At 40.1% G+C, this 26,929-nt stretch overlaps 1 protein-coding gene across 1 annotated transcript in view; it reads right to left on the bottom strand.

Annotated features, from left to right (window-relative positions):
• Window positions 1-4,137: 4,137 nt before the first annotated feature.
• The window catches only part of LOC115630563 (protein Star), a 33,673-nt gene continuing 10,881 nt past the window's right edge, over window positions 4,138-26,929 (bottom strand). The window contains exons 3-6 of the mRNA XM_030527177.1: window positions 17,045-18,189; window positions 5,764-6,230; window positions 4,789-4,953; window positions 4,138-4,730 (exon numbers count right to left, since the gene is read on the bottom strand). Coding sequence (XP_030383037.1) covers window positions 4,506-4,730; window positions 4,789-4,953; window positions 5,764-6,230; window positions 17,045-18,116 — 1,929 coding nt within the window. The 5' untranslated portion in view covers window positions 18,117-18,189 and the 3' untranslated portion in view covers window positions 4,138-4,505. The remainder of the gene's footprint in view (window positions 4,731-4,788; window positions 4,954-5,763; window positions 6,231-17,044; window positions 18,190-26,929) is intronic.

Here is a 26,929-nt window from a genome sequence, read left to right as displayed (position 1 = left end):
GACGCAACAGTTTGAAAGGCGCAGCTTTCACTTTCGTGCAATAACGACGTCGACAATAACAACCACAGTAACCGCCACCTACGCACTGCGCTTGTCCGATGGCTCGGATTGCATTTGTGTTAGTATGTCAGTTTGGCGCTTGCGCGTGCAGGACTACAAAAGGACAAAGCTTCAACCGCCTGTTGATGATGGTAGGCGGCACCCAGGCCTCAAGCTCTGGCAACGCTTTAGGGGCGGCTCTACCGCCTTCCAGTGACATCGGAGCTGGAATAGTAGTTTCCTTGCGCAAGCTTGTGTGCTTAGTTATAGACAATGGCCCCCGAGCATGCCTCAACGTATCGCCGTTGTTTGAAATGCCACAGAGAGCGAATTAAATCCAATACTGCTCGCACCGTCGGCTCCTTCTCCCGTTGCATTCTAATGCCACTTTAATGCGTTTTTGTCGCTTTTAATTGTCTTGCTGTAGCACTTTGGGGGGGGGCAAGTGTGGGGCAGCGCTTAAGCTGTTACTAAATACTCGGATTCTTGGCTTTGCACACACACTCACGCCTACTTGCTTCCACATTCAAAATCATGAGCAACAGGTGGCTGTTAGCTGAATTGTGACTATTATAAAATTTGTAGCATGCTTTTAGGCGACATCATCTATTCAAAGGCTGTCTCGAAATTATGTGGTGATTTGAATATTTGTACCTTTATTTAATTGATAATAAGTCTCTAAACAAAACAAATTATGGATCTGTATTATTATACATAGAACAGTATAAATATAGCTTCACAGTCCTATCGAATTTGGAATTTAAGGCTTCGATTATGGCTGACTTGGATAGAATAGTTTCGAAATTAGGCCAAATAAAAAAAATCGTCTAATATGTGATCTCGCATTATGTAGTAAACAGAATTTCTATTGCCCCAAATAATTTATTAAAGTTTCTACAACATTTTGTTGTAAGCAGCTATAAAAGTAAAATCCATTTAATTATGTAAGACAATCACGAATAATTCCATATTTTCATAGAATTACTTACATGATAATAAATTTATTTACCAAAACGCGAGATATCTTTTAATAAGTCGGTCCCAGCGCAGCAGATGACACAACACATATTTTGTATCATACCTGGAATTCAAGAGCTTCAGAATCTATTTCGTCGTCTCAGAATCGGTACAGATATATGTACCATACCTTTCAAGAGAGTTGAAAGAACCCACGATATGTGCTGGTCTTAAAGTTCTCATTCCTCTGATTTAAAACGAGTTGATGGTGAACAAGAGTGTGCCCTCTCCAATTTCATGTTTGCTTTTCCGAACAAGTGAAATGGATTCTCCTTCAAGAAATGTATAATCTCTGATAACAAATCCAGTAAATGCAAACTAGCATAATGGTTAGACCTGATTGCAATGCCTTTTTAAGCTGCACTTATTCAATACCTGAGTAAACCCTATAGTCTAAAATAAACCTAGTTAGGGACCTCGAAGACATTCAAAATCTCACTTGGCAACTCGCAGGTGAATCTGAAATAAAGGTGGACCATTGCCATTTTACATTTCATGTAAATGTTTATTTTTTTTTTATTGAATTTGTGTAAATTTTGTTTGAGTTTGCATATATAGTATGTATATAAATTTCATAATTATAGGCTTGCTTCAAATCGCATGGTAGGATAGTGCCTAGCTAACATTTCCTTAGGTATATTCAACATACTTGGCTTGCATCAGTTTGATTCACTTTATAGTATAAGTATGTATATTTTTTCCACAGATTTTATACAATCAGTTGTTAGGAATATGTATTCATTGTAGAGTTCAGTAGCTTTGAAGTCATCGTATTCATAAGATAAATAATTTCAGTTTGGGTTGTGGAATACGAGTACGAGTACGAGTACTCGTCCATAATCAAATTCTTCAGGAAATAATTTGGGGATTGAATTGGGGCTTGAAATGGTTTGAGGATGTGATGAGACTTTAAGCGGTTGCAAATAAAAATAAAAATATTACAAATTAATGACCATATTTATATAGATTTTTTTTGGAATTTTTCATATTTACTTTATTTATATTCACTATAAATTTGTCATGCTTAATGTATGCAGTTTTTAAATACAATTTCTATATAATTTCGACTTAAGCATGAGTAAGCCTTTTCTTTTTTTGTCCTCGTTTATGCAAAAATGTGTATGTGTGTGTCTGTATGTGGGTGTGTGTGTGTGTGATTATGACAAAGGCCAAATCAAAAATAATTATTGTATGTTTAGCCTACTTAGAATTGGTTTAAGCACTAATTTACACAAAAAATACAACTAAATACATAATTACAATTATGCTTAAAACAGGCATTACCTTCTAGGCTTACACTTAGGGGCGAGTGATGTGTGTGTGTGTCTGTCTGTGTGTCTGTCTATGTGTGTATGTTTGTAGTAGTTTAGACGAGGTTTTTACAAAGCGAGTAATCAAGTTGTGACGGATTCTTAGTAACTGTGTGTTTGTGTGTAATAAGAGTATTGAAAATATCAAATTTATCTCAAGCATTGTGGTTCATTTGGATGTAGTTGTTCTCCATTATATAATTTAGATTGAATATCTCTCCAAATGAACTCTAACAATGCTCGAAGTTTTATTTTGCTGCTTCGCTCTTCTACTAATATCGATAAGGCAAGTTGAACAGGCGGCAAAAAGTAACAACAAAGTGACGGTTATGGTTGTTGTACAACAACAAAAAAATGTGCTCTCATTTTCATAAGTCTAAGTGTATTTAAATGTAAAAGCTTAACGTGGCTTCCATTTTAAAGTCTAATTGGTAAGTAGAAGAAGAAGGCACTGATTATAGTATTCATGCGATTCGAACCGACTCGCTTCAATTTGCTAAGCCATGCAATATTTTTTTGTTTTTTTTTTTATTTTTCACTCTATTATACCTTTTAGTGCGTGTGAGTGTGTGTGTGTGTGTATGGGCGAGGCGCAGCGAGTTTGAAATTTTCTGCACTTCCAACAACCGTCACCAATTGTTATCTTTTTTTCTACATATGTGTGTGTGTGTGTGTTTTTTTTTTTAAGACTATGTGTATGATGAGTTTGCAGCAATTATATTTGTTTACATAAAAAACAAATCATAATTATACATAATTACTAAAATGTAATCGAAAATACATATTTAAATTTAGAGAGTTGCCACATTTACATTATTTTCTACTACATATTAAGTGTATGTGTTTGTTGTGTGTGTGTGTGTGTGTGTGTGTGTGAGAGAGGGAGAGGAGTTGGTGAATGAATCTCAATTTTAGGTGTATGCCTTTCAATCTAATTTATAAGTATTATTTGTTGTGTTGCGAATGCTGCCTCGTATTTATATATTTGTTCTTTGATCGATTTCGTATCAATTGTGCATTTTCTTGCGCTTATTTTTATTTAGCTATGAATATGAGATGAGTTTTGAAAGCAGATTTAGCAGCTCGTGTTTTTCTTTCGTTTATTTATTTATTGCGAGGGTACAATATTTGGGGTGTGTATGTGTTGTGTGTATGAATGTATGTAGTTGTTTTGGTTCAATAATTTAATATTTGTATCGTTAAATATTATAAGTTTTATTGTTGGTTGCTGCCAGCTAATTGAACACCATTAGTTGTGTGTATCGCTTTTCGGCTTTGCGCAGTTTAAAAATTAGTTTACTTGTATATATAGATATAGGTATAGTGTTGTGTGTTGACTTATAAATTATTAGATAAAGCATTCGATTTAGACATAAACTTGGATAATGAGCGCTAGCAAAGCCATTACAGTTACAATGTGAACGCACTATATGCACTACATTTAGCAAATTGTTGCCACAAGTTGTTGCAGATCTTGAATTTATACAAAAAAATTATAATAATAATAAAGATACAAATTTTGGGCACGCCTAGCTTAACATTTATAGCATAGCTTATAGCAAATCATAATACGACCATAGCTATAATATATCAAGTATGTTTGTATGTAGGTATATTTTTAGAAATGTGCATTAAACACAATTTTGTTTAAAAAATCAAAAACTAGTTTTGTAATATTTTTCCACTTAGCACAAAAGAACAATTTTGACAAAACAGAAAGGGGGAAAATTATGGAAAAGATCGTTTTACAAGGCTAAGAAACTAAGTGGTATACAATATATATGTTCATATTTATATGTATATATCGTTATGCGTTATATATATATATATATAGCTTTTATATATAATAATTATCATTAACATAAACGTTGCTCGCGATTGTTGGTTTTGTTTTTTTTAGTGTAAAGTTATTAAATTTTTGTTGCTGTACTTTTTGTTCGCCGATAGTTTTTCAATTTTTGTTTTTAATTTTAAGTATTTAGTTTAGTTTAGTATCATTTTATAACAGTTAACGCGTGTCTTCACTAATTTTCTTTAGTCAGTGTGCTGCCTCATCTTCGTTGTTTCAGATGCTTCTCTTATTATTGTTGTCGTTGCCTTTCTCCGGCTTTCTCCGTCTCGGTCGCTGTGTCTGGCTCCCTAGGGCGTCTTGAGGAGGAGAATATCTTTTTTGCGCGTACGACTTGCCGCATTGAGGCGCTGATAGAAATAGTTGCGACCGAACTTGCGTTGTAATTTATAGGATTTCCCCGCCAGGAACTTCGTTATGCTCTGCACGTAGTCGTGCACATCCTCGTGATCCTCAAGCAAATGTATCGAGATGATGTCGATTCTGATTTTGTCAAAAGGCAGCGTTTGCAAGATCTGTAATAGACAAGGGTTTAGATTAAAGCGATCAAATGTTAGCGATGGGTTTACTGACCTCCAGCTCATGCCCCTGCACGCCCAGACTGAGCAAATCGTATTCGGTGCGCTCACATGCCAGCATGATTGTGTAGAGCGGAAAGCATTTGACACGCGAATTGAACCACGAGGTCTCCTCATCGTGCAGACTATTGATGCGCACATCCTCATTGTGTATGGTAATCTGTGGAAGACGACACGTTAGTCTCGAGTCATGCAACAAGCGAAAGGTGCAGCACAGTATGATATTTGTATAACCTAGAAGAGCTTTCTTTTTTTGGCGCAAGTACTTATTCATTTATATCGAAGCGAAATTATCTTTCAATTGAAATATGGGAAGTTAATGGAAATATTACAAACAGTTTTGGAGCAATGATCATTACATTTTGCGTTTCTAAACCCATTTAATTATTTCGCATTTCTGCAATATTTTCTGTTGCTTAAAAATCTCCTCATTGAGTTCATATATTTTCTTAATCTAGGCACACATAGGAAGAGCTTTATTTAGTTGCAGAAATAAATAAAACTAGATTTCACACTGAAACAAATGAAATTTGAAACATACGAATAAAACGAAAAACACTAGAGATTGTTCGTTTTTATCAGAACAGGCTCAATGTATACCTTATTCTCGTGGAAAAATGATATTCTGGTTCTACTTTAAGTCGACATTAAATAACACATGTAAATAAATCGTTAACAAGACAGAAAAGAAACAATCGATTGTAAGAAATACTAATCTAACAGAAACTCAATGGAATGGAACGGTTCATTTTTTTAGCTGACAGGGAAATAAATAAATTGCTTCCTCAGTTTATGAAATTTCAACGGAACATTAATCTTAAAACTGAATTTATTGACTGCATGTCTAATACTGTATATTACTACTATATGTTTTCAACTTTAAATTGTTATAAGTTCTTTGTTATAAATCAAATATCACTCTTTTTGTGAATTGCATTTATAGAAGTTCTTGGATAGAGTATAAGCTTACCTCTTTGGGATAAGTGTTCGGCGAGACGCACGCGTGTACCACTTGCATGTGAGCGCGTTGCGCATTCTGTTTGCGCAATGTAAAATACCAGCGCGGCTCCGGCTCTACTAGCACGCCCATCCAATCCAATTGTTCGCTGAACCAGGGCGCCGTAATCAAGTGGGCCAGCGGTCCAGTAAGCGATTGTATGACAGCACCATTTAGCTTGCCGCCCACCAAATCCGACACATAGTGGGCCATTGCGGGGGCAAGGCCATCGGTGCCGCTGCTATTGCCAGACTGTGATTCCAGGCCGAAGCTACCGGCGGGGGTAGCCTTCACACCCGGCGTGCCCTTCCCCGGATGCATGGGATATTTGCGCATGTGGATTTGGCGCAGGAATGCTATGAGTGCGGGATCATCTTGCGAAACGCTGCTCAGTTCGTAGTCGCGCGACATGTTCAGGCGGAATTGTTGATGGCGTATTTCTGAAAGAGACAGATAGATAGATGGAGGGGAAAACATTATTTCGTTTGCATTATACAAGTAATTACATTTAATTAATAGTTATTGCACTACTGGAGAAGGCAAACTCTAAGGCTGACCACCACTGTGGCCATATTGTTGGTTGGTATGGCGTGCGATGCGCCAACTTGGCCACGCTTCGCTGCAAATTGGAGCGCAATGACCAGAGATTTGCATTTCGAATGCCGGCGGCAGCGGAACGTTTTGAAATTGGCACAACCACTCACTCTTAGCTGGTGGTGGTGCTGGTGGTGGTGCTGGTGCTGGCCCTGGTGCTGGTGCAACCAATTAGACTAACTAGTTCATAATCGGAGAGAATTGGAGTGATTGGGAGGTGGCTAGTTTTCCGAATTGGCATGCCAGTCTGACATTAATTTCGCAAATTCACCCACACTTGTGAATACCAATACCCTTGTCAAATCCAAGGTTGTGCCAACTGATTTGCCGGGCCACGCAGTCAAAAAGTTGGCAACCATCTAACTTTTGGGCACAAAAAGCCTTGGAACTGTTCCGGCCGGCCGGTCGGCCGATGTGGCCATTGGTAGGCTCATAAACTATAATGAACACATGGCCTTTGATATTTAGCTCATGACCCCTGTTGGCCCACAACACTCTGCTGCTGTAGCCGACCATAAGCCATAGCAAAAAGCTACCGATTTGCGTTATAGCCTTGTTTTTAGTTGCCCAGCTACAGTATAGTATGTAGTTGCTGCTTTATTTTCTTTTCACACTTTCCTTGTGCCAATTTCCACTTTTTGTTTCATTTTATCCGACTGTCCGCAGTAAAAGTACAAACAGAAACAGCACAATAATTAAAATATAACATGTAATTGTAGGTATAGTGGTTGCTCGAATGGGCGGACGGACAGACCTCTAAAAAAGCGGCCAAACGCTGCAAAGAGGCGTCTACTGATAATCAGTTTTGATGGCCAAATAATACATACAAGTGTGTAGGCGAGGTTGGGAATAAATTAAACTGAAACCTTATTTGTCTACTCTTGAAAACGAACATTTCTAGGACGATATGCCTTTAATTGAAGGCAATCTTCCTTTATGGGAACTAGTGGGTAAGAAACGAATTTACTTTTTCAAAGAATGGAATATTCGTCCGCGATCAAAAAGAATTGAACTTGAAACTGAGGGATTCAATAATTAATATTATAAAAAATACTTGACTTCTTCAGAATTGGTAGGAATTAAAATTTGAATACAAGTAAGAGTACTGCCTTAAAAAGGGAATTGTTCAAGTTGTTTCTATTATATTCCATTGCCCTCCAACATTTCGGATTCCTTCGAAGCAGTCCAATTAGAAAGAGAAATAGAAGATAGTGTCATGCTTCTATAGTAGTATAATTTAAGAGCTATATTTGTATTTTATGCTAATTGAAATATTTTAATGGGCCCAGTCAACCTCCATTTCATTGATCTACTCTTACTCTCAACCGTGCCACCCCTTGTCGCAAAATTTTGGCACGCTAATTTCCAAAAAACTTTTTGCCCAACGGCTCGTTTTGACACAAAACGGCCATAAAGTTTATTACAATATAGCTGCCCGGCCAGCGCCCATAAAACAGCCGAGCAATTTGGTCGAACGGAGACATTTCGCGCATTTTGGTTGGCAGAACCTGAGTCGGCGGCAATGAAAAAATGCTCAAGTGAAAACTTGTGCTAATTAAGGTTGGAAATATATAACATCATTTGAAGGAAAGTGCACCAAATGGCCCAAGTTATGGGCGCGAGCGAACAAGTTTATGAGCAATGAGCCTAGCCGTTACGACCAATTCCAAATGAAAGAAAAAGAAAATGTATGCGGCTATTAGTAGTGGAAATTTAATACTGGGAGGGGGGTTAATGTAACGGGGGGATCAGATTACAACAAGCGGCAAACGAAATTGTTGAAGGCATTAGACGCTCGATGAATTTGTAAAGATCTCATGCTGCTGCTGCTGATGTTGATGATGATGACTAGACTACCAGCATGAATTGTAATGGCAACCTGATATTAAGCGAAGCTAAATCGACAGCTGCTGCGTCTTGACTTTTTGTGCAATAAAACCGTTAACAAAAAGAAACTCGACATATGTAAATCCACATGAAGTGCAAAATCCGCCTAGGGCCAAAGTAATTTCGGCTTCAAAAGCTGACATTTCTAATTTTCATGAGGGGTCCGATCTACGGCGCGAGTCGCTCGTTCAATTGGCAGGGTGGCAAGACAAATTACCCAGACAGTAAAATAAAGGCATAAGTTAGCAAACAGAAGAAGGAGAGGACGTTTAATTGCGGTTAAGCGTCGGCCATGACGGCGCACTAAAAGTTATGCCCACGGCTGCGCAGGACCTGGATGAGGGGTTGGGCCTGGTGCACGCCCTATTCAATAACTCAACAAAAGTCGGCGAATAAAAAATGCGAACGAAAACTTCAGAAGCAAAATAGAGCATTTTCAATTATTCAGCTGCTTAAAGTTGTACAAACAACTAGGAAACAGGGGTAAGCGATTTAGCCTTCTAGCCTCTATACGACTTCACAATGCTCTTTGTACGCCTAAGTTAATTAGACTGGACATCAGACGATCCAGGTTTCTTCAAATATGCCCATAAAGGGAATAATGGTCAGAATCGAAATTAAAGAACAATTCAAATAAAATATTGTTCTCTCTTTTGATGACTACATGTATGTATTTGTTTATGAAGAATTAACATTCTTAGCTCTCATTCAGTAATATAATTTTCAGGCCTGACCGGGTAGTATAAAGATAAGAAAAGTCTATTTCGTAATTCTCGGAGTTATTTTTAAACAAAATATAAAACGAAATTGGCTGCAATGCTTTACCATTGGTTCATATTATACGGTATAGCACAAATATATAGATATTGTATTTAGTGGGATGAACACGTTTCTGAATTCCATGAAATTATCGCGAATAGAACTTGAGAAAAGTTTTCTATTTTAGGCGCGAATGATTGCCACTTCGAAAATTAATAAACATCAATCGCTTTTCAGAATATGCGGAATTGGATTCCGGTTGAAGCATCGAATTAAAAATCATTTGCGTTCGAAACACCACCGTATTGGTGCTGTATTTTGGGGCGAAATCCATATGCTCGTGCACATAGGGTATGAATACTAGGCCTAAAAACTTCCCAAACATGTATAGTCCTTTGTTACGACGACTACGACCACGACTCTGCTGCAACGGCTGCAGCCACAACATCGCAATGCTACCCTCGTTGAGTAATGAGCGACAACGAGCAGCACAAGCTTCAATCTGGCGCTGTGCGGCGTGCGTGTTGCATGGACTAGTTCAATGGCTCTAGAGGCAAGGAAGTCGAGGCAAGTCGTGGATGTATTATGTTTTTATGTCTATTACTTGTACTATTCAGAAATCAATATGGCCTACAAGCAGGCAGGGCAAGCCGGCATTGTAATTGCCCGTTTAACGCTAGTCGGAATGGCCTGCTTTTGGAATACAAGTAGTACGTGTTTATTGGGGGTTACATGTGGTTCCTTGCGTGATAACAACACAAATGTTTATTGGTAAATGGTTATGTATAGGCGCTGATTTATTAGCAGGGGCTGCGACTAATAGGCTAGGGCAGTGGGCGGGCGCTTATCTAAGTAGGTTCATCGACTGCCTCGACTGCCGCGACTGCCACGACTCCCCCGAACTGGCAACTGTCTGTTTCTTATCGCGATATTAACATGTTACTGCAATGAGAGCCAAAGGGAACACACACACTGCAATAAATTGCGCAATTTCTCAAGCGAGGAGGCGAAGAGGTTTGGGGGAGGGGTGCGAGGGGTGCGATTGCAACGTCTGCCAAGTTCCAACAATGGCGAAAATACGAAACCCAAATGCGGGTCGGAGCAGTGAAAAGAAGAGCCTCAGAAACAGAAAGACCTGGAAAGACTTGGCCGATGGCGCATGCTGTGATAATGCCGTTTAAGCTCGGGCTTTTCAACTTGAGTGCTCGTGCGCTTTAGCCAACAACAACGGTTGGTGGCCCGATCTTTGAGAGTCCATCGCTGCATGCGCCACATGACACGGCAAAGAACAACGTCGTCGGGGGGTTGATTGGTTGTTCGGTAGGTTGGCAGCTTGGCAGCTTTGTAGCTTGGCTTGTCATGCAACAACATGTTTGCATTTCCATAAAACGAAATTATGAATCACACTCTATGGCGGAATGGGGAGGGGGCGGGGGCGGGGGCGAGGGCGTTCAGTCAGTGACATCCGGTGGACAGAAAGCAGCAACGAGGGTAGGTAATAGTAGTAAGAACTGCTTAGAAGCGGCCACAGCGGGGGTGTCTCTCCTCCATGCATTCATTCATTCATTCAATTCATTCGCAGCTCTGCCTGCGTGCTTAACGGGAATTAAGTCATTAGTGTTAAGCATACGTGTATTTGTGCCTGTGTGTGTGTGTGTGTGTGTGTGTGTGCATCTGTGTGAATGTGCCTGTTGTAAATTTCAATTAAAGTTGCTGCAATTTGCAAATTGTCACTACCCGTGCCAGCAACAATAGCAACAACAGCGTGTAATCACAAGTGTGAAGATAATGCTGTCTTAACATGATTAATGTGCCAGACATTTAGGGCGTGTCCCTAGCGCTCACCACTTATCACACTTGGCCCCAAAGCCGTCAACATGTTTACCAAATGCAGTCAAACGCAGCACCTACCTAGCAATGCTAATGTGCAACAAAAACAGAGGAAAATAAAAAGAAGCCGAGTAGAAGGCGTACGAATTCAAAACCGACTCTTTTATACCTTGTACCGGCCCCATCTCTCACAGTCCATCATCTACTATGACAAAATTGTGGATCTTATTGAAACGATGTGATATAGTTTCTTGATTAACAAATAAAAACTTAATTTATATCCTATTTGTAGCAAAAACAATATATTTCTCATTATTAGTAATATATGGGAGTTATTTCAAATAAAGAAGCTATATCAGGACTGATCTGCTTTTGGATAAGGCAATTTACAAGGAAAGCTGTTGTGGCTCACAAGTTCTCAGGCTGATCATTTATGTACCTAGGAGTACGTAAACATTTACGAGTCTAGCACTAACATGGGAGCTACCAAGTCTGTTTAGTGTGCAACGTTTTCTTTTTTGGGGCAATGCGATTTGTCTCTTTGTTTTTGCCATTACTTGCTGTTGTTGTTGTTAAAGGTAAGCATTTCTATTAGTATTGCAACAACTAAGTTAAAAGTGGCAAACACACAAACTGCAGCCGGGAAAGGCAGATAGGAGCGGGTTAGGAATACAGCCTCGTTATAGAAATGGTTTAAGAAACGCAACAAATATTTAGAAAAACTAGAAGAAAAACCAATAGTTTCTTCTGTTAATGAACTGCTATTTACATTTGTTTTATTGTAGCTAAAAATCAAATAGACAGCAACAACGAAAACAGACATGATTTTGCCGAATTAATTATCGTGCAATTAACGAAGCGAAAATTGGCTTAAAGCTATGGAAACTGAGCAAAAACACTACCTAGCCCCTTGAAATATTAGTTGTAAGTCACTCAAGAAGACGAAATAGAACATTAAGAAGCTCTTTGGAAAATGCGAAAGACGTTGCAAACAATAGAAAAGAAGAGGCAAGTTGCTCACAACTAGAAATGAAATCCAAGCGAATCAAAGAAAATAAATGCAAGTACGTATTAGAGGTTGCCACAATTATATACGAGACTAATTCTACCAAACGAAGTCGTGATGTTTCCAGCAGTCGTTGCGCGCAATGTCAACCTCAAGTGCTTGAAAATGTTGCAACCAGCTTTGGAACGTGACTCTGACAACTAACCGATGGATTTTGGGCAAAGGCCACGGCGGCAATGTTTTAAAGACGAACGAAATACTTTTTATAAGCCCGTAACAGCAACAACAACAGCAATAAATACAAACAGCGTAGGCAAGACGCACCAGAATCTGTGTGTTCCAAAATGTTCAATCTGTAGCGTCATGGCCAAGAGGTGGCGGCTATGGCTTATGGCTTGGGAACCAAGCTCTGAAAATGTGTGCCCAAAAAATGTCGCTTGAATAAGCGCATTTTTGTTGACTGCCTCGTCGGCGACTGCATGAGTTGAACAAAATTTCTCTTCGAAGTTCTAAAAAGAAACGAACCTTTGTTCACGGAACGTGTAAAATTTATGTGCATATGTCGATGCTTAGCGACTTGGCTTTTGTGCTGCTGCCCTCTAAATTATGCATTGGTCTTATTTGTATTAATACGATTTATAAATCCTTTTGCTCAAACAAACATGATAGAGACATCAGTGAGGCAATAAAACTGAAAATATCTCGCCACCGTCACTCTACAAATTGATGCTCGAAGAAAATACTTGCTTTTGTTACGGTTCCTCATTATGTTACAGTTCCAAATAAGTTAGAAATTAATTCCAAGCCGAAATCCCTACTTTCAGTTTTTTGGGAACTATCCTGGCGTTGATTTGGCGGCCGTTGAAGATTTCGAATTCAAGTTAACTTTCCAAGAACATTCCCGGCGATGTAAATATAAATGGACAGCACCTCATTTCTAAATCCCTACTCCCAGTGATTTGGGAACTATCCTGCCGTGCATTTGGCTGATTTGGTTAAAGATTGCGAATTCAAGCAAACTTTCCGACCACATATAAATTTGAATGTCACTTTGAAAATCAAATTTTCGAACCTGGGAAGGAGTCTTTAAAGCCTTTGGACGTCATAGCTAATATTTTGGAATCCGCCGTTTCATTTAGCGTCCAACGACATAAAGATCGTCAAAATCGGATGCGAGTTTGTTTTATTTTTTTGATTTTTCCCCCCACTTCCCCCCTAAGGGGATTTTTCCGTAACGGTGTTCGTATAATCGCCTATATCTATAAGACCTAGGGATATCAAATGTAAAGTCCAAGATGCCTTATGTGAATACGCAGAAATGTTTTTTGGAATTTCCCTCCCTCCCCCCTCTCCCATGCAAATCGCGATTTTCTCTAACTCCCGTAATTCTTGGAATCTCGAACTAAAATTTTGCAAATACCCCCAGTAAGTTATTATGTGTCCGTTTCACTATAATAGATCGATTTAACAAGAAGTTATAGCCATAAATATATTTGCTGCTGCAGCGCTGCCCAAGCGCTGCCCGCGGCTGTTGTTGATGTTGCTTTTTGGTTGACTGCTAACATGTTTACACAGACACGAATAGATGCAATTGCTCACACAGACGCAATTGCTATGTAAATGTGCAATTATACACCCTTTACGTGAGTTCGAATACCGAAAGAGGTAAAATCGATCCAAATATTTTTTAAATTTTCTTAATTTTTTTAATTTCTATAATTATTTTAAACATATGTACAGAGTATTTCAATGTCGGGACACCCGACTTTAGCTTTTTTACTTGTTATATATATTGATCAGGGTGACAAGTTGAGTCGATATAGCCGTGTCCGTTTGTTCGTCCGTCCGCCTATATGAAAGCAAGGATCTCAGCAAGTACAAAAGGAAGAATAACTAAACTTGGTATCCAGATTCTTCTGAACCCGAGAAAGGACGAGTTTGTTCATTTTTTCTGATGCACCATTCCCCCGCAATTCGTGTTTTTCATAAAATCCTGTTTGATCTTAATTCAGATGCAACTTATTTTTAATATTTTTTATAAAATTAAATTATAGATAGAGATTGTAATCTTTGTAGTCTTATTAATTTTTGTAAAACTGTAGATTTTGGTTCACAAAATTCTTTCGGCCTTTTCTAGCTTATAGAGCTCTACTAAGTATAAAAATCATCAAATCATACAAATCATTCCTTGTCAAGTGCGGTTGACAACAACGAAGCCAAGGAGCTCTTGTCCAGTTGACATGACGACCGCCCTAATAACAGAGGAGAGCAAGCCGAAAAGGAAACGGGGACAGAATGGTGCATTGTCAAACCCATTGCCAAGTGGGTGGAAGGCGGTCGGCAACACCCATGCACCCACACACTGACAGCCCGTTCGTCAGCCATCAGCTGACTGCATCGTTTCAGTGTGTTGGTGGCTGTCTCACAAAATTTCAACTCGTTGCACAATTTGCATAAATTCCAAGACAAAGACAAAATGCTGGCGCTGCGGAAGAAGCGAAGCACGGCCTGGCGGAAAGGAAGCATGACAGCGATGAGCGAAAATTACCAGTACTTGAGCGGAATTTTAAAATTCAGCGAAGCTAAATGAATGAATGAATGAATGAAATGAAGTGAGGCTGTTTAAAAACTGCAAAGACAATGGCTTGACATTGATTTTTAGTTTGCTTTTAGTCACTGGCATGAGTCAGCAAGCCGGATTCAGGAGAGGCAGCCACCACTTGGCAACCACAGCAACGACAGCCACAGCCACAGCTACAGCTCATGTGCAAAACAATTTCGCTTGTAAACTGCTTTCCGCTTTCATTGAGTGCACGCATAACACAAATTAAGCAAATTTATTGTGCTAGACACCGACGAAATGTGTCTACAACTAGGCCGGAGGTGGGGCATCCAGACCTGACGATGCTTCACAGAGCTTACAACATACTCGTACAGCGTAGATGGAAAAAGCTACAGATTCAGCGACAGCGACAGCGCAATAACAAATTATTTTAGCAAATTAAAAGAAATTGCCTCATCCGACAGCTTTGAGGAAAATCGTAAAGCATCCATCAACTAGTATTTTCTAGATACAGAGATGTGTTGCTCACACGTGTTTAGGACTTTTAATAGGCCCGGCATGAGTCAGCCAGGGCCATGTAAGAGGAACTCGAAATGCGCTGAGATTTCGAAAAGTTCTGCAAGTCTGCAACCGAAAGCTCTTCTTAAACAAACCAAACAATATGTATTATTGTAACTCTAAGAGAATGATATTCGGATAGCAAATCGGGATTATTTTGGTTCATATAAAAGACTCTATCTGAAATGCTTCGCTGTTTCGAAAGCGAGTATAACCCTCAAAATCAATTTGGTTTCTCCATCAGATTTTTACAAATGGACTTACATTTGTGCATTTGAAATTCAGCATTTGGGTTCTCGAACTCAATTCAATTTACATTTTGGATGGCCTGCAAATATGGGACCAATCTAATTCGATTGCTAGATAAATTAAGACACTTGCAACACTTGCTATTTTCAAACATATTTTGAAAAGAAAATCGGTTTCTCTTTTGATCTCCTCCGTGGCACATTCAATTGAAACTTGTCTTAAAGTCCCACAATCCACTTCATGCCACACTTTTTGGTTAGCCTAACAAACCCGCGAATACGTGTTATTTCAGCCAAATGAATCGATAAATCGCTTAAATCAATGATTTGCAGAGCCACTACAGCCTAATGCTGCCCTGAATTATTTTAATATTATTTCATCACTTTGTTGCTATTACTATTAATCAAATAATAATAATAGTTTATTGTTGCCCCTTGCATTTTCTTCTTCTATGTAGCATTAACATAGCCAACTACTCGCGGCATTAGAATAAGCTACTGAAGTTCTTTATTAATAGCGCGTTTAAAATGCCACAAAAATAGCAATTAGATATTCCTTTAACGTTCTTTAACCTTCGTTCGGCGTTCTTTGTAGACAAGCTGCTACTAAGGCACGTGTCTGGCTGCCAACGAGCTCATCAAACTACAACGACTACCACAACAACAACAGGAACAACAACAAACCCGTAATGGCAGCCAAATGTTTGGGGCGCAGCTAGACGGTCTACGAGGCAGGCGATGGCGTTGACGACGACAGATGTGCTTGTTGCCAAGTGAGGCATTGCCTGGGGTATATGTTGTTGTTGTTGCTGACAGGAAGCGCCACTGCGTCAGACGCCGCTGCACACGCCCACGTCAAAGACATTTGCAAAAAAAAAAAAAAAAAAAAATATTACAAATAAAATATAAAAAAAATCCTACTAGCCAAGCTGTGGTAAAAGATCCAAAGTAAACAGCGACATTGACAGTCTATGTAAGAAAGCCATTTAATATTAGAGCCGTGCCCCGATGGCCAGTTAATAGACGACGACGCTAAAGTAAACTAATCTCAAAAGTGTGCCCAGGAAAAACACGGAACAACAGCAGAACCCGAGTAAACACAGCCTACATCCGGTGGAAGAGGACAAAAACAAATGGAAAAAATGCACTCCACAAAACAAAAATTAAGAATTAAAAAAAAAAAAAAAACAGCTGAAACATATGGCAAAGATATCAAATTTAAATAAATAATAAACAGCAGGCGCTGATATCGGCGCGGCACCGGGGACTGGTTAGACACTCACCTGTCGTATCCCTATGAACAATTGATGTGGCCAAGACTCTAATGCATGCTAGCCATTTGAACAGATATTGATTGATAAAATTCTAGCGCACCTATCGCCCTTTTGCAGACAAACTAGCCCTTAAATCTTAAGTGAATTATTTAGAGAGTTTTTTTGGGAATCTTACTAGCTATTACAACGTTACACGAAGAAGAAAGATTTGTGTTAGAAAGGCCGCTTTCATTAATAATGGCAATAGACACCTTACAAACCTAATTAATTTATCTTTTAACATTTCCACTTTGCAGACCTATTTTCAAACTGTCTACTTAAGCCACGGTCATGATAGTTCAGGTACGAAAATAAAGCAAGGCCTTCAAAAGTTAACAGCCAGGAGACTTCTTGAGATTGAAAACTAACATTCAATGTAACATGAGCCTAAAGTTCTTACACTTAGAAAATTCGACAAATTTGTGTGCAAATTATTTGCCTGTCGGACCATACACTTACTGCTATGGAATGCAACTATTAGAGACTGTTTACTCACCTGTCGTATCCATGTAAAGTATCAGTATGGTAAAGACTGTCGCAAACGAGAGCAGGCACAACGTAATGGGCAATAGCTGGCGATACGGCGAGGGGTTAAAGCGCGGATCCAATTTTTTGTTTTTGCAGATCCCACTGGACGTCGGGTTACTAGAACCGCCGCCACATGCCGCCGTGTGATGTTGGTGATGATGATGCTGGTGCTGGTGCTGATGATGATGCTGGTGTTGGTGTGCAACATGACTGTGATGGTGTGGCTGGTGAAGATGCTGCCGCGTTCTCGACTCAGCCCCCAGCGCTGTTGCTCCCTTCTGACAGCAGTGCTGGTGACTGTGCTGGAACTGAATAGGCGCCCCGCGCGTGGGTGTCGACAACGGCGAGGAAACGGTGCTCGCTGAGGGCGAACTGCGGACGCTGCTCAGGTCGCTGATGGAGCCAACGCGTCCTCCAACGCCACCGCCACCGCCACCGCCTCCTCCATCCAGCTGATGGTGATTATTTGACGTCTTGTGCGTTGATGTCGTGTGCCGCTTTAAACGCTGCTGCACATGATCCGTTTCATCTACGGAGGCATCAGCGGCGGCGCTTGCTGTCGTTTCCGTGGCTTGTCGTTGTAGTTGCTGTTGTGTGATGCTTACACAGTCTTTGGTTATATTTCTAATTATCTTAGTCTCATCATCACCGTTCTCAATCTTTCCAAAGTTCACATCATCCACATCATCTTCGTCGATGGTATCGTCATCATCGACGGCCGCATAATTTGTTCGCACCGGTTGCGTTTTCCGTGTGCAGGCGGCGGCGGCGGCAGAGGATGAGGCGGACGACAAGGAGCAGTTGTCTTTGTCTGGACTGGACATTTGCCCATGGGTCGCACAATTTCTGCTCGCTGTGAACTTTTTGGGTGTGGCCTTTGTATGCCGCCTACTCGTTTCCCGTCCCGTCCCTACTGGGGTTACTGATTTCGTCGCCGGCGCGTATTGTCGACTGCAGGCCTCCAGTGGTTCCGCTGCCAGCGCTGGATGTGCTGAATAGGTCTGCTGCGACATTGCCGTCTGTGGTCTCAAGTCTTTCATTCGAAGCTTCGTTGATTTTATTCTATAATAGAGGGGGGGCTAATGCCGCGTGGCTCGCATGTTGCTGACTGCTCTGAAATGAGAAGAGAATCCAATTAGTCTTCTGCAAGTAATCATCGAAAATATGCGACTAACAAAAACTAATTTCATAAAGTGCAATGCCCCTTCGCCAAGACACACAGGGAACAACAGAACAGCAGAGGAGAGCAGAGCAGAGCAAAGCAGAGCTCAGTCCAGCCAGCAAAAGCAGCAGCAACAGCAGCATCCTTCGAGCACATACTCCATATGCCGCCCGCCACAATCTTTTGTCTGCCTCGGCTGCCTGAACTCATTTTCATTTTTATGAATAGGCAAAAATACATTCAAAAAAACTATACCCAAAAACCAAACCCAAGACCAAAAGTCGTTCGCACAAAAACTCAAACTCCAACAATTTTATGAGCTGTGTGGCTGCCTGTCGTCTGGCTGTGTGGTGTGTAGAAATAAGCACCACCTGTCAAAAATCGAGCGAGTGCCAGACGGTTGTATAAAGCCGAGACGAGCGGACAGGGGGACCAGCGGACGGACCCACAAGAAACAGGGACGGTAGGTCTTTAAGTAGTCACGGCAAGAGGCAGCGTTGGCAAAGAATTTCAACAACAACAACAACATCATACGCGCGGTATTTTGTGAACCAAATTAAAAAAGACACCGAGCTGCAGTGGCTGCGCGAGGGGGAGCGGAAGAAATGAGGGAAAAGTGCATTGCAGTCAGGCATGAGAATTATAAATGGAAAAGCATTGAAGACAGTGAGTCCAAGTCGGAGAGCTGAGCTGAAATGCTTTTGCGCCTGCGCACAACACGATCGACCAAGAAAAGGCCGGCAGAGAGAGCAAAAGAGAGACATAGAGGGACAAGGACAGGGACAGTGATAGAGTGAGGGAGTGAGACAGACACAACATGAATTGAGTTCATCAACTGGCAGCAACAGCAGATGTTTTTCCAATGTTTGGACTCATTGCTGCGGCTGTTGTTGTTTTACTTTTTTCCTTCTCTTCTTCTTCTTCTTCTTCTTGTTCTTTGCTTTATGAACCATAACGTCTTCTGGCTTGGTTCTTTTTCTACTTCTTCTGCGCTTGCGCTCCTTTGTCCTAAGGGCCAGGCTACTTCACCATCAGAGGTTGCTGCCCATGGGCGAAGCCAAAAACCATGTTCTCCTGCTTCTGCTCATCGTTGTGGTTGCTTCATTGACTTATGTATGTGGCCGCCTTGAGGCATTCGCGCATTCATTAAACATTACGCACCTACCCACACCTCCCCTGTCCTACCGAAAGCAAACTGCTTTATACCTATGTTTTGATTTGCTGGAATTTATTGAAACATATCCAACGCTCCGCGTGTCTGCAAACATGTGATTAAATGCACTGCAGTGGTTATTGTCGGTGTTCTCGGTGCATTTTAAACATTTAATTATATGGAGCCAGTGTATTTATAAAAGATACTGTTCTTGGAATGTGGCCAAGTACTGCAAAATGGCTATCTGAATGATAACCAGATGTATAGGTTCATTGGAAGAATAAAATATGTACATATGTACTTTAAATATTCTGTACAGTCAATATTTCTGTAAGAAAGACTTAAGTTATGGCCAGACAGGCAAATAATTTGAACAAGAGCTTGTTCAGCTATACCAGCACTATATGCACTGATTATTCGGATTTTTAATCAGTAACATTTACAAAAAATTTATAATTGTACAATACTTACAATACAAATAGATTTGTATTTGTAATTAGTATATCGCTTAATTTGTGGAAATAAATAAATGTTCGAAAAGTACTAAAAATATCTAATCAGATCCGTCAAGCACAAATATTAATTGTTGGAATTGGAATCACAATTTAGATACAGATTCCTTATTTCAAATTGAATGTCCTGCACTTTGTAACTAAAAATCTTATCGATTCCTAGACTTCTTAGCTTTTCGATACAATAAATAACGATATGTAGATTTGATTGCCAATAGCATGAAATGGAATTCAAATGCGGACCAGAATGCGAGCCATTTAATTTACCACAAACAGGGCAGGGAACTCTGAACAGAAAGCTCTTATACTTATGGTGAGCTATTGGACGAAGTGCGTCATTTACTGTTCTTGTTGTAGTTGTTGCTGTTGCTGATGGTGCTGCCCTGCCTATGCGGCGTTGCCTGGCGGTGGCACGGCAGGCACGGCGTGTGATTTACGGCATGTCGCAGCGCATAAAATCGATCGATTTTAAATACAAGACTAGCGCCATACAAATATGTGTGTGTCTATTTATTTAAATACATCTATGTATGTATGTATGTATGTTGCTTTACGATTTTGCCGCCGTCATTCATTGATGTTCATGTTGCTCTTGTTTTCCTTTTTATAGCCTGTACCCAAAGGGTGAAAGGCTATACTAGTTTTGTGCGCATGTATGTAACACACAGAAGGAGGCGTGGCAGACCCCACAAAGTATATATATTCTTGATCAGGATGAGAAGCCGAGTCGATATAGCCTTGTCCGTCCGTCCGTCTGTCCGTCTGTCCGTCTGTCCGTCTGTCTGTCCGTCTGTCCGTATGAACGCAAGGATCTCAGAAAGTATAAGAGCTAGAATAACCAAACTTGGTTTCCATATTCTCCTAAGACCGAGAAAGTACGAGTTTGAGTTTTTTTTCGATGCACCCCCCCACTCCCCCGCAATTCGTGTTTTTTCTTATAACTTCCGTAATTCTCGGAATTTTGAAATCAATTTTGGTAGGTACATCCAGTTAGTACTAATGTGTCCGTGTGCCAAATTTCATCATGATAGGTCAATTCTGAAGAAAGTTATAGCCATAAGTAAAATCGCTGCTCATGCGCTGCCTCTGTCGGCAGCGCTGCCCGCAGCTGTTGTTGTTGTTGCTGCTTTGGTTCAACTTTGTGCTGCATACATACACGCATATAAACACGCATAGGTACGTGATGTAAATGTATGCTGTTAAAACTAAACATAAACATATATTCTAATTTAATTTAATTAATTAATTCATTAATTGTTTTTAATAATTTAATTTTTTTTTAAATTTTTTTTTTTTAATTTTTCTTTTTTTGTGGAGAGTACAGGCTATTTTACTGTCGGGCTTGCTCGACTGTAGCGTTCTATCTTGTTTGTCTACTGCGTGTCTGCACTGCAGCAAGAAAATTTTTCACTTGGCAGGCAGCAACTTTTTGTGCGTTGACGTCTAGTCGGCGCCAAAGTCCCGCTGGTGACGCCTTAAGCGGGCTGGAGGGGAGGAGGGCTGCCCAAGTCTCATGCAAATATACAGCGCAAACAATTCAAACATTTGATGAAGACCTGCAGCTTAGTTTGTTGCCAATTGCAATTCTCTGTGTTGTGCAACATATTTTGCGCCTGGCTTCCAAGAATTTCGCGCAACAATAATAACAACACCAACAAAATAAACAACAGCTCTGCACAGACAACATGATCATGATGTTGTGGTTGCTGCTGCTGCTGCTGCTTCGGTTGTTGTTGTTGCTGCTCATCTTACATAGAAGAGGCGAACATACCTCGACAATGTTTTGCGGTTAATGATCGTGCGACGCGTTCTACGTTTAAATGTAACAACAACAACAACAATAACAACAAGAAACCCACAGGTACACAACACTTTGTCCAAGTGAGCGAGCAGCAAGCGAACGGCACAAGACATTTTGATAAACATTTACAAAAGCGCTGAAGCAGAACTCCACATCAAGCAACCGACGAACTACCAAGATGGCCAAGAGAAGGCAACCATTTAAAAAGCAGGCAGACAGGCTGGTCGTAGAATACGCTACGCTTTTAACCATATGGTTTATTTATACAACAACACCAACAACAACAGCCACAACCGCAACGTACAGGCCAAGGAAAAAATGCAGGCAACAACTGCAGGCAGCATTCGCCACTCGCCATTCGGAACTCGGCACATTGGTAACAAAGTAGCACACAATAAAAATACAATTCTGAAAACCTACAGTCAACACGAGCAATACCAACAGCAAAAACAAAGACAACAACAACAACAACATTTGAAGACCATCACAACAATACGTATATTTTGTTTGGAATTTCTGCTACGTTTTCTTCACTTGCTGTAAAGGACGATGTAGACGCTGTTGGCCATAAACGACTACTTGTATAGCTGTAGAGCTGTATAGCTGTAGAGCTGTGCACCTAATTTTGTTTTAACACGGTTTTGATTAAACACGGTAAGAAAATTTAAAACTTTATATATGGTTACCCAAGAACACTCTATTAATTGCTAAATTGTAAAACTTAAATGATACAAATAAACAAAAATTACCAAAACACGCTTTCTCAGGCAGACCTCGTTCGAGGAGTAGAGTTCTGGACAAGCGCACCCTAAAAAGCTGTTAAAATTTTACAATTGTAGAAATGGTTTTGTATGTGTTTGTACTCGCAGGCACTTATACCAGTAGTTGTCAGTACAATCCTATATACTGAGTCCTTAGTTGTGCCCTGCCCCTCGAGTCTTAAATGGCTGCACATTTTTTGAGCGCGCTAATGAAAAAATTGTCTTGGTACTGGCAATGGTCAGATGAGAAGGCAAGGTAAAAAGGCATTTTTGTAATTTATTGGCATGAGAGGTCGTAGAAGAGGAGCCAGCAGCATATGCTGAGCTGACTGTCTACAGGAACTGTGTGGTCGTCCTCATCCACAACGTCATCGGGTTATCTGCATTGTTTATCAGCACCAGCAGCGGCGACGTTTTAATTGTTTGCGCTGAAGGCGTCGTCGTTGTCCTCGTCCTCGTCTTGTAAGAGTTTCCCAGCACTTAAACGGAGCACAAAGAGAACAGTTACTTCAACAGTTTCTATTAGCACGTAACCAGCAACTGGCGGGTTGCCAAAAAAAAATGCTGGCTAGCTAGCTGAAGCGGAATCTAGGGTAAGTCGAAATTGCAAATGAGACGGCGTCTACTGCTATTTTATTGCCTTTGCATGTCGAGAATTTATTGCATCCCAAAAAATAAAAAATTAAGCAGCAGGCGGTTAGAAGCGGTTGCCAGGAGGGCCTAACCAGGCAACCATGCAGTTGGCTACATTCCCGTTGGGCACGGCCACGAAAAGGCCAAAAAGACGACAGCTGGCGTGTGCCAGAAGTGCCAGGACTGAAGTAAGGAGGTTCCTTCGCCACGTCTTTGTCGGCGGACAGGTCGTGCCTGCTACTTTTTCAATATGTACATGTATGTACAATATTTGCACATACAATACATATTTAGTTATGTATTTGCAACATTAGAGGCGCCGATTTGAGTTGCATGCGACTGTTGCAATTCCACTTTGATTTCAGAATGCGCTTATCAAAGTTTATAAATCAAGCGCGCTTATCTTAACGAGAACCTGACGTGTTTGGCTTCGCATGTTGGGTGCCGTCAGTTTTGCGCTTTCAAGAAATGGCGCACATCAGCCAAAAAAATATTAGAGCTTATTGCCATTAACGTCAATGTCATAGCTACAAGTCGAAAAAAGGGCGACTTCTTTACAAATTGCGCCATAAAAATTGTCTGAAGTAATTTAATTGAAATGATTCGCCAGTGTAGAGATTCGCGGAAATCCTAAGACCTAAAAATGTTTACTTTATAGCTGGCTGGCTAAGGAAGAAAATTTAGGGGGGGGTTTCGGTTCGGTTTCCAAGCAATGGCCGTGTTAGCACTTAAATTATAGTACCAGCATTCAAAGATTATACTTGATACTCACTTCTATGAGAAAAGAACGTTATATTAATTTCAGTGCATGACAACAACAAGAAGAACAGCACCAGCAATATGCAACTAAGAGCAGTACGAGCCACAAAGAAGAATGAGGCACATAAGGCACGTATGAGCCCCCGGGAGATTTGACGTGACTGAGCAGCCAACAAACAGAATGAAACGTATGTATGTATGAAGCCATAAAAAAAACTTCAATGAAGCAATGGCAGCATGTGAAAAAGATAAAAGATACAAATACAGTAGGGCCTACATTAGACAACTCGGTTTTAAATGATTTGAAAGCAACACCAAAATTGTGTGGATCTGATAGAAAAGTTAGTCCTGCCATACTATTACAACAGACTTATTTAAACCAAAGAAATAGAGCTGTAGTTAAAAATATTTAAAAATTGAACAAAAATAATTTTAATTTCAATTTGTGGGGAATTAATTTGATTCACGGATTCGCAAGTGAATGCTGGTGAAATAAATGAGAAGTATATCTGCATTTCGATTTACTAAACTATTAAAATCGAGTCAGAAGTTCGTATAACTTTTCCTAAATTGTATGCCAATGAAGTTCTACTGTATATAGACATATAGACACACACAATGCAGTTTGTCAGTAGCGCGTAATGAGCAACACGAACGCACGTACAAAATGAATAGGAATGGAAATGGATCAAGAGTAAGCGCAGCAGCAGCGGCAGCAGCAGCGGCAACAGCGTGCTACGAGGCAGCAAAATGCAACAAATACAGATACACAGCAGCAGGTCAAGCAGGTACGAGATACAAATGCAACAAGCAAGCGTTTGGCTGATTAGAAAAAAACCAATGTGTGTGTGTGCGTATATTCGTATGTATTTGTGTTCTTATGTGTGTGCGTGCATGTGCCAGGGTGGTGGCAGCAATGTCTATTTGTTGAAACATAAACAATATTTGATAGTTGTTGGTGCTACGGCATCGACTGCTTCTTGTGTGTCTACACCGGCATGACGAACACACTGCGGCCAGAAAGAGAGGGCGCCGTTTATCAGGTGTGTGAGTGGCGTACAGACTGTTGAGGGGCAGGCATAATAATTCACTTAATCAGGCTTGAGCGGATTTGCCGACACAGCCGTCGTCACTGCACATTTATCAAAAAAATAAAATGGAAAATAAAAATAAAAGGCAGCCGAGATCGACTGTAAAGGAGCGATCCCTCAATCTCTCGCTCACTCTCCCGTCCTCTGGTCGAAATGCCTGGTAAGTAGAAAATTAGTTGGCCAGATAATAGACAAATTGTTGCTTTTGAGTTGGTCGTTCGTCCCGCAGTTGCTGTTTCCAAGGCTGATAAGCCATAAAGAGACCCATTCGCAGGCACAAGACATCAGAGATTGAAGATTGAAAGGTGCCTGCCAAAGTGCATGCGGGCTGACGAACAAGCGGGTCGGCCCCCGACCATTTAGGCAGGTGAAAAATGAAAATTGAGATTATGTTTAAGAGAACTAAACACTCAAACATATGTCGGGAATAAGCGGAAGATGTTCGGCATGCATGAATGAGCGCTGCAACGAGAAACTCAAGTGGAAAATTTCAATAGCATTCGGACATTGTTGCCATGTGCATGTATATGTATACACACACACACACACACTCACATACACACATACACACATTTGTATGTATGTTTTGTTTGCAACACGTACGATAAAAGGAGCCACAATGATGGAACATTCGCATGCAACGACGTGGAAGAACTTTACTTTTAAATAGCATGACAAGAAATTTTTCCGAATTTGTTCCTGACTTGCTCAAATTACAGGCATACCTGATTACAATAGAGCATACCAGGAATGTTGTTTACAAAAAGACACAGGTTAGTGTCTTAAAAGGAGCAACAGGAATAGGTAAGGATTTAGCATTTTTCAACAGCTGCTACGATTTTTACACCCTACACTGAAAAGTGTATAAAAACAACTTATAAAAGTCTCTTCAAATCATATCCTTTTGTGGCAGCTACATACTATATATGATGTAATGATCAGACATGTTCGGCATAAATCTGTGCCCGTCAGCAAGGAGGCTCGAATCAACTTCTTAGCGCAATTGCTCTATGACTGTCTATTGAAACAGACAGACGAATGGATGTAGTGATTTGGATTCGTCTAGTCATGTGGATATATGTATTTATAACTTTTCAAATCTTTATTTGTTCAATAATATACATTTTATCGCCTTTTTCAAAATCTCAAAGCAGTCAGGTAAACCAATTTCTCAATAGCATTCAGTACCTTCTTCGATTCGGCTTGAATCTTCTAAATTCTATCAAAACGGTGTACCTGGAGTAGTATTTTCAATTCATTAAGTAACCAGAAGTCCCATGGAGCTAAATCATGCGAATATAGTGATTGTGGAATGATAATCCCCTTGTTTTCAGCCAAATTTCACTCTTGAAATGGTGTTGACTAATCTATTAGAAATGCCAACGGTGGTATCAGCAATGTCTTTAGCTGTCAATCGACAACTTTGAAGCACCAATTATTTGCTTTGCTTAATGTGTTACTCATCAGTCAATTTTCTTGGTTGTCTTGGATGTGGTTCGCCTTTAACTCTTTTAATATTTTATGCATTTTATTAGCTTGTATTTTTGTTTCGCTTGCAGAAATTTCATTCGTTACACAAAGTTTGTTAAATAATTTTGGACATTGTATAAATTTGAGAAATCTGTTTTAGGTGTTAAGTACACACCTGTGCTGACAGCTTAAAAATAAAAGGATTTGTCTCTATTGAAACACTCGCTCGATTTCGGGTTATAGTTATATAACATTTTTTCTACTCTACTATTTTTTCGGAAATTATGAGATTTCCTTTTAATGTATTTTAATATTTGTTAAATGGCTTATGGCCTTTGCATATAAATAAACAGCAAACATAAATTTTATCGGATAAAACAAATCGAACATGAATAAAATCCGTTCTACCTTCCTATCCTTTAAGTTGCTTTTGTTTTAATTTTCTTTACCTTACTGTTCTATTTGCCTTTTTTTTTGGTAGACAATGAAATATGCAATGAAGAAGGCGTAA

This window comes from Scaptodrosophila lebanonensis, unplaced genomic scaffold (assembly GCF_003285725.1).
Source record: "Scaptodrosophila lebanonensis strain 11010-0011.00,11010-0021.00 unplaced genomic scaffold, SlebRS2 tig00001410-arrow-pilon, whole genome shotgun sequence".
NCBI lineage: Eukaryota > Metazoa > Arthropoda > Insecta > Diptera > Drosophilidae > Scaptodrosophila > Scaptodrosophila lebanonensis.
The sequence above is the reverse complement of the archived record's forward strand: the minus strand, read 5'-3'. Positions and strand labels throughout refer to the sequence as shown.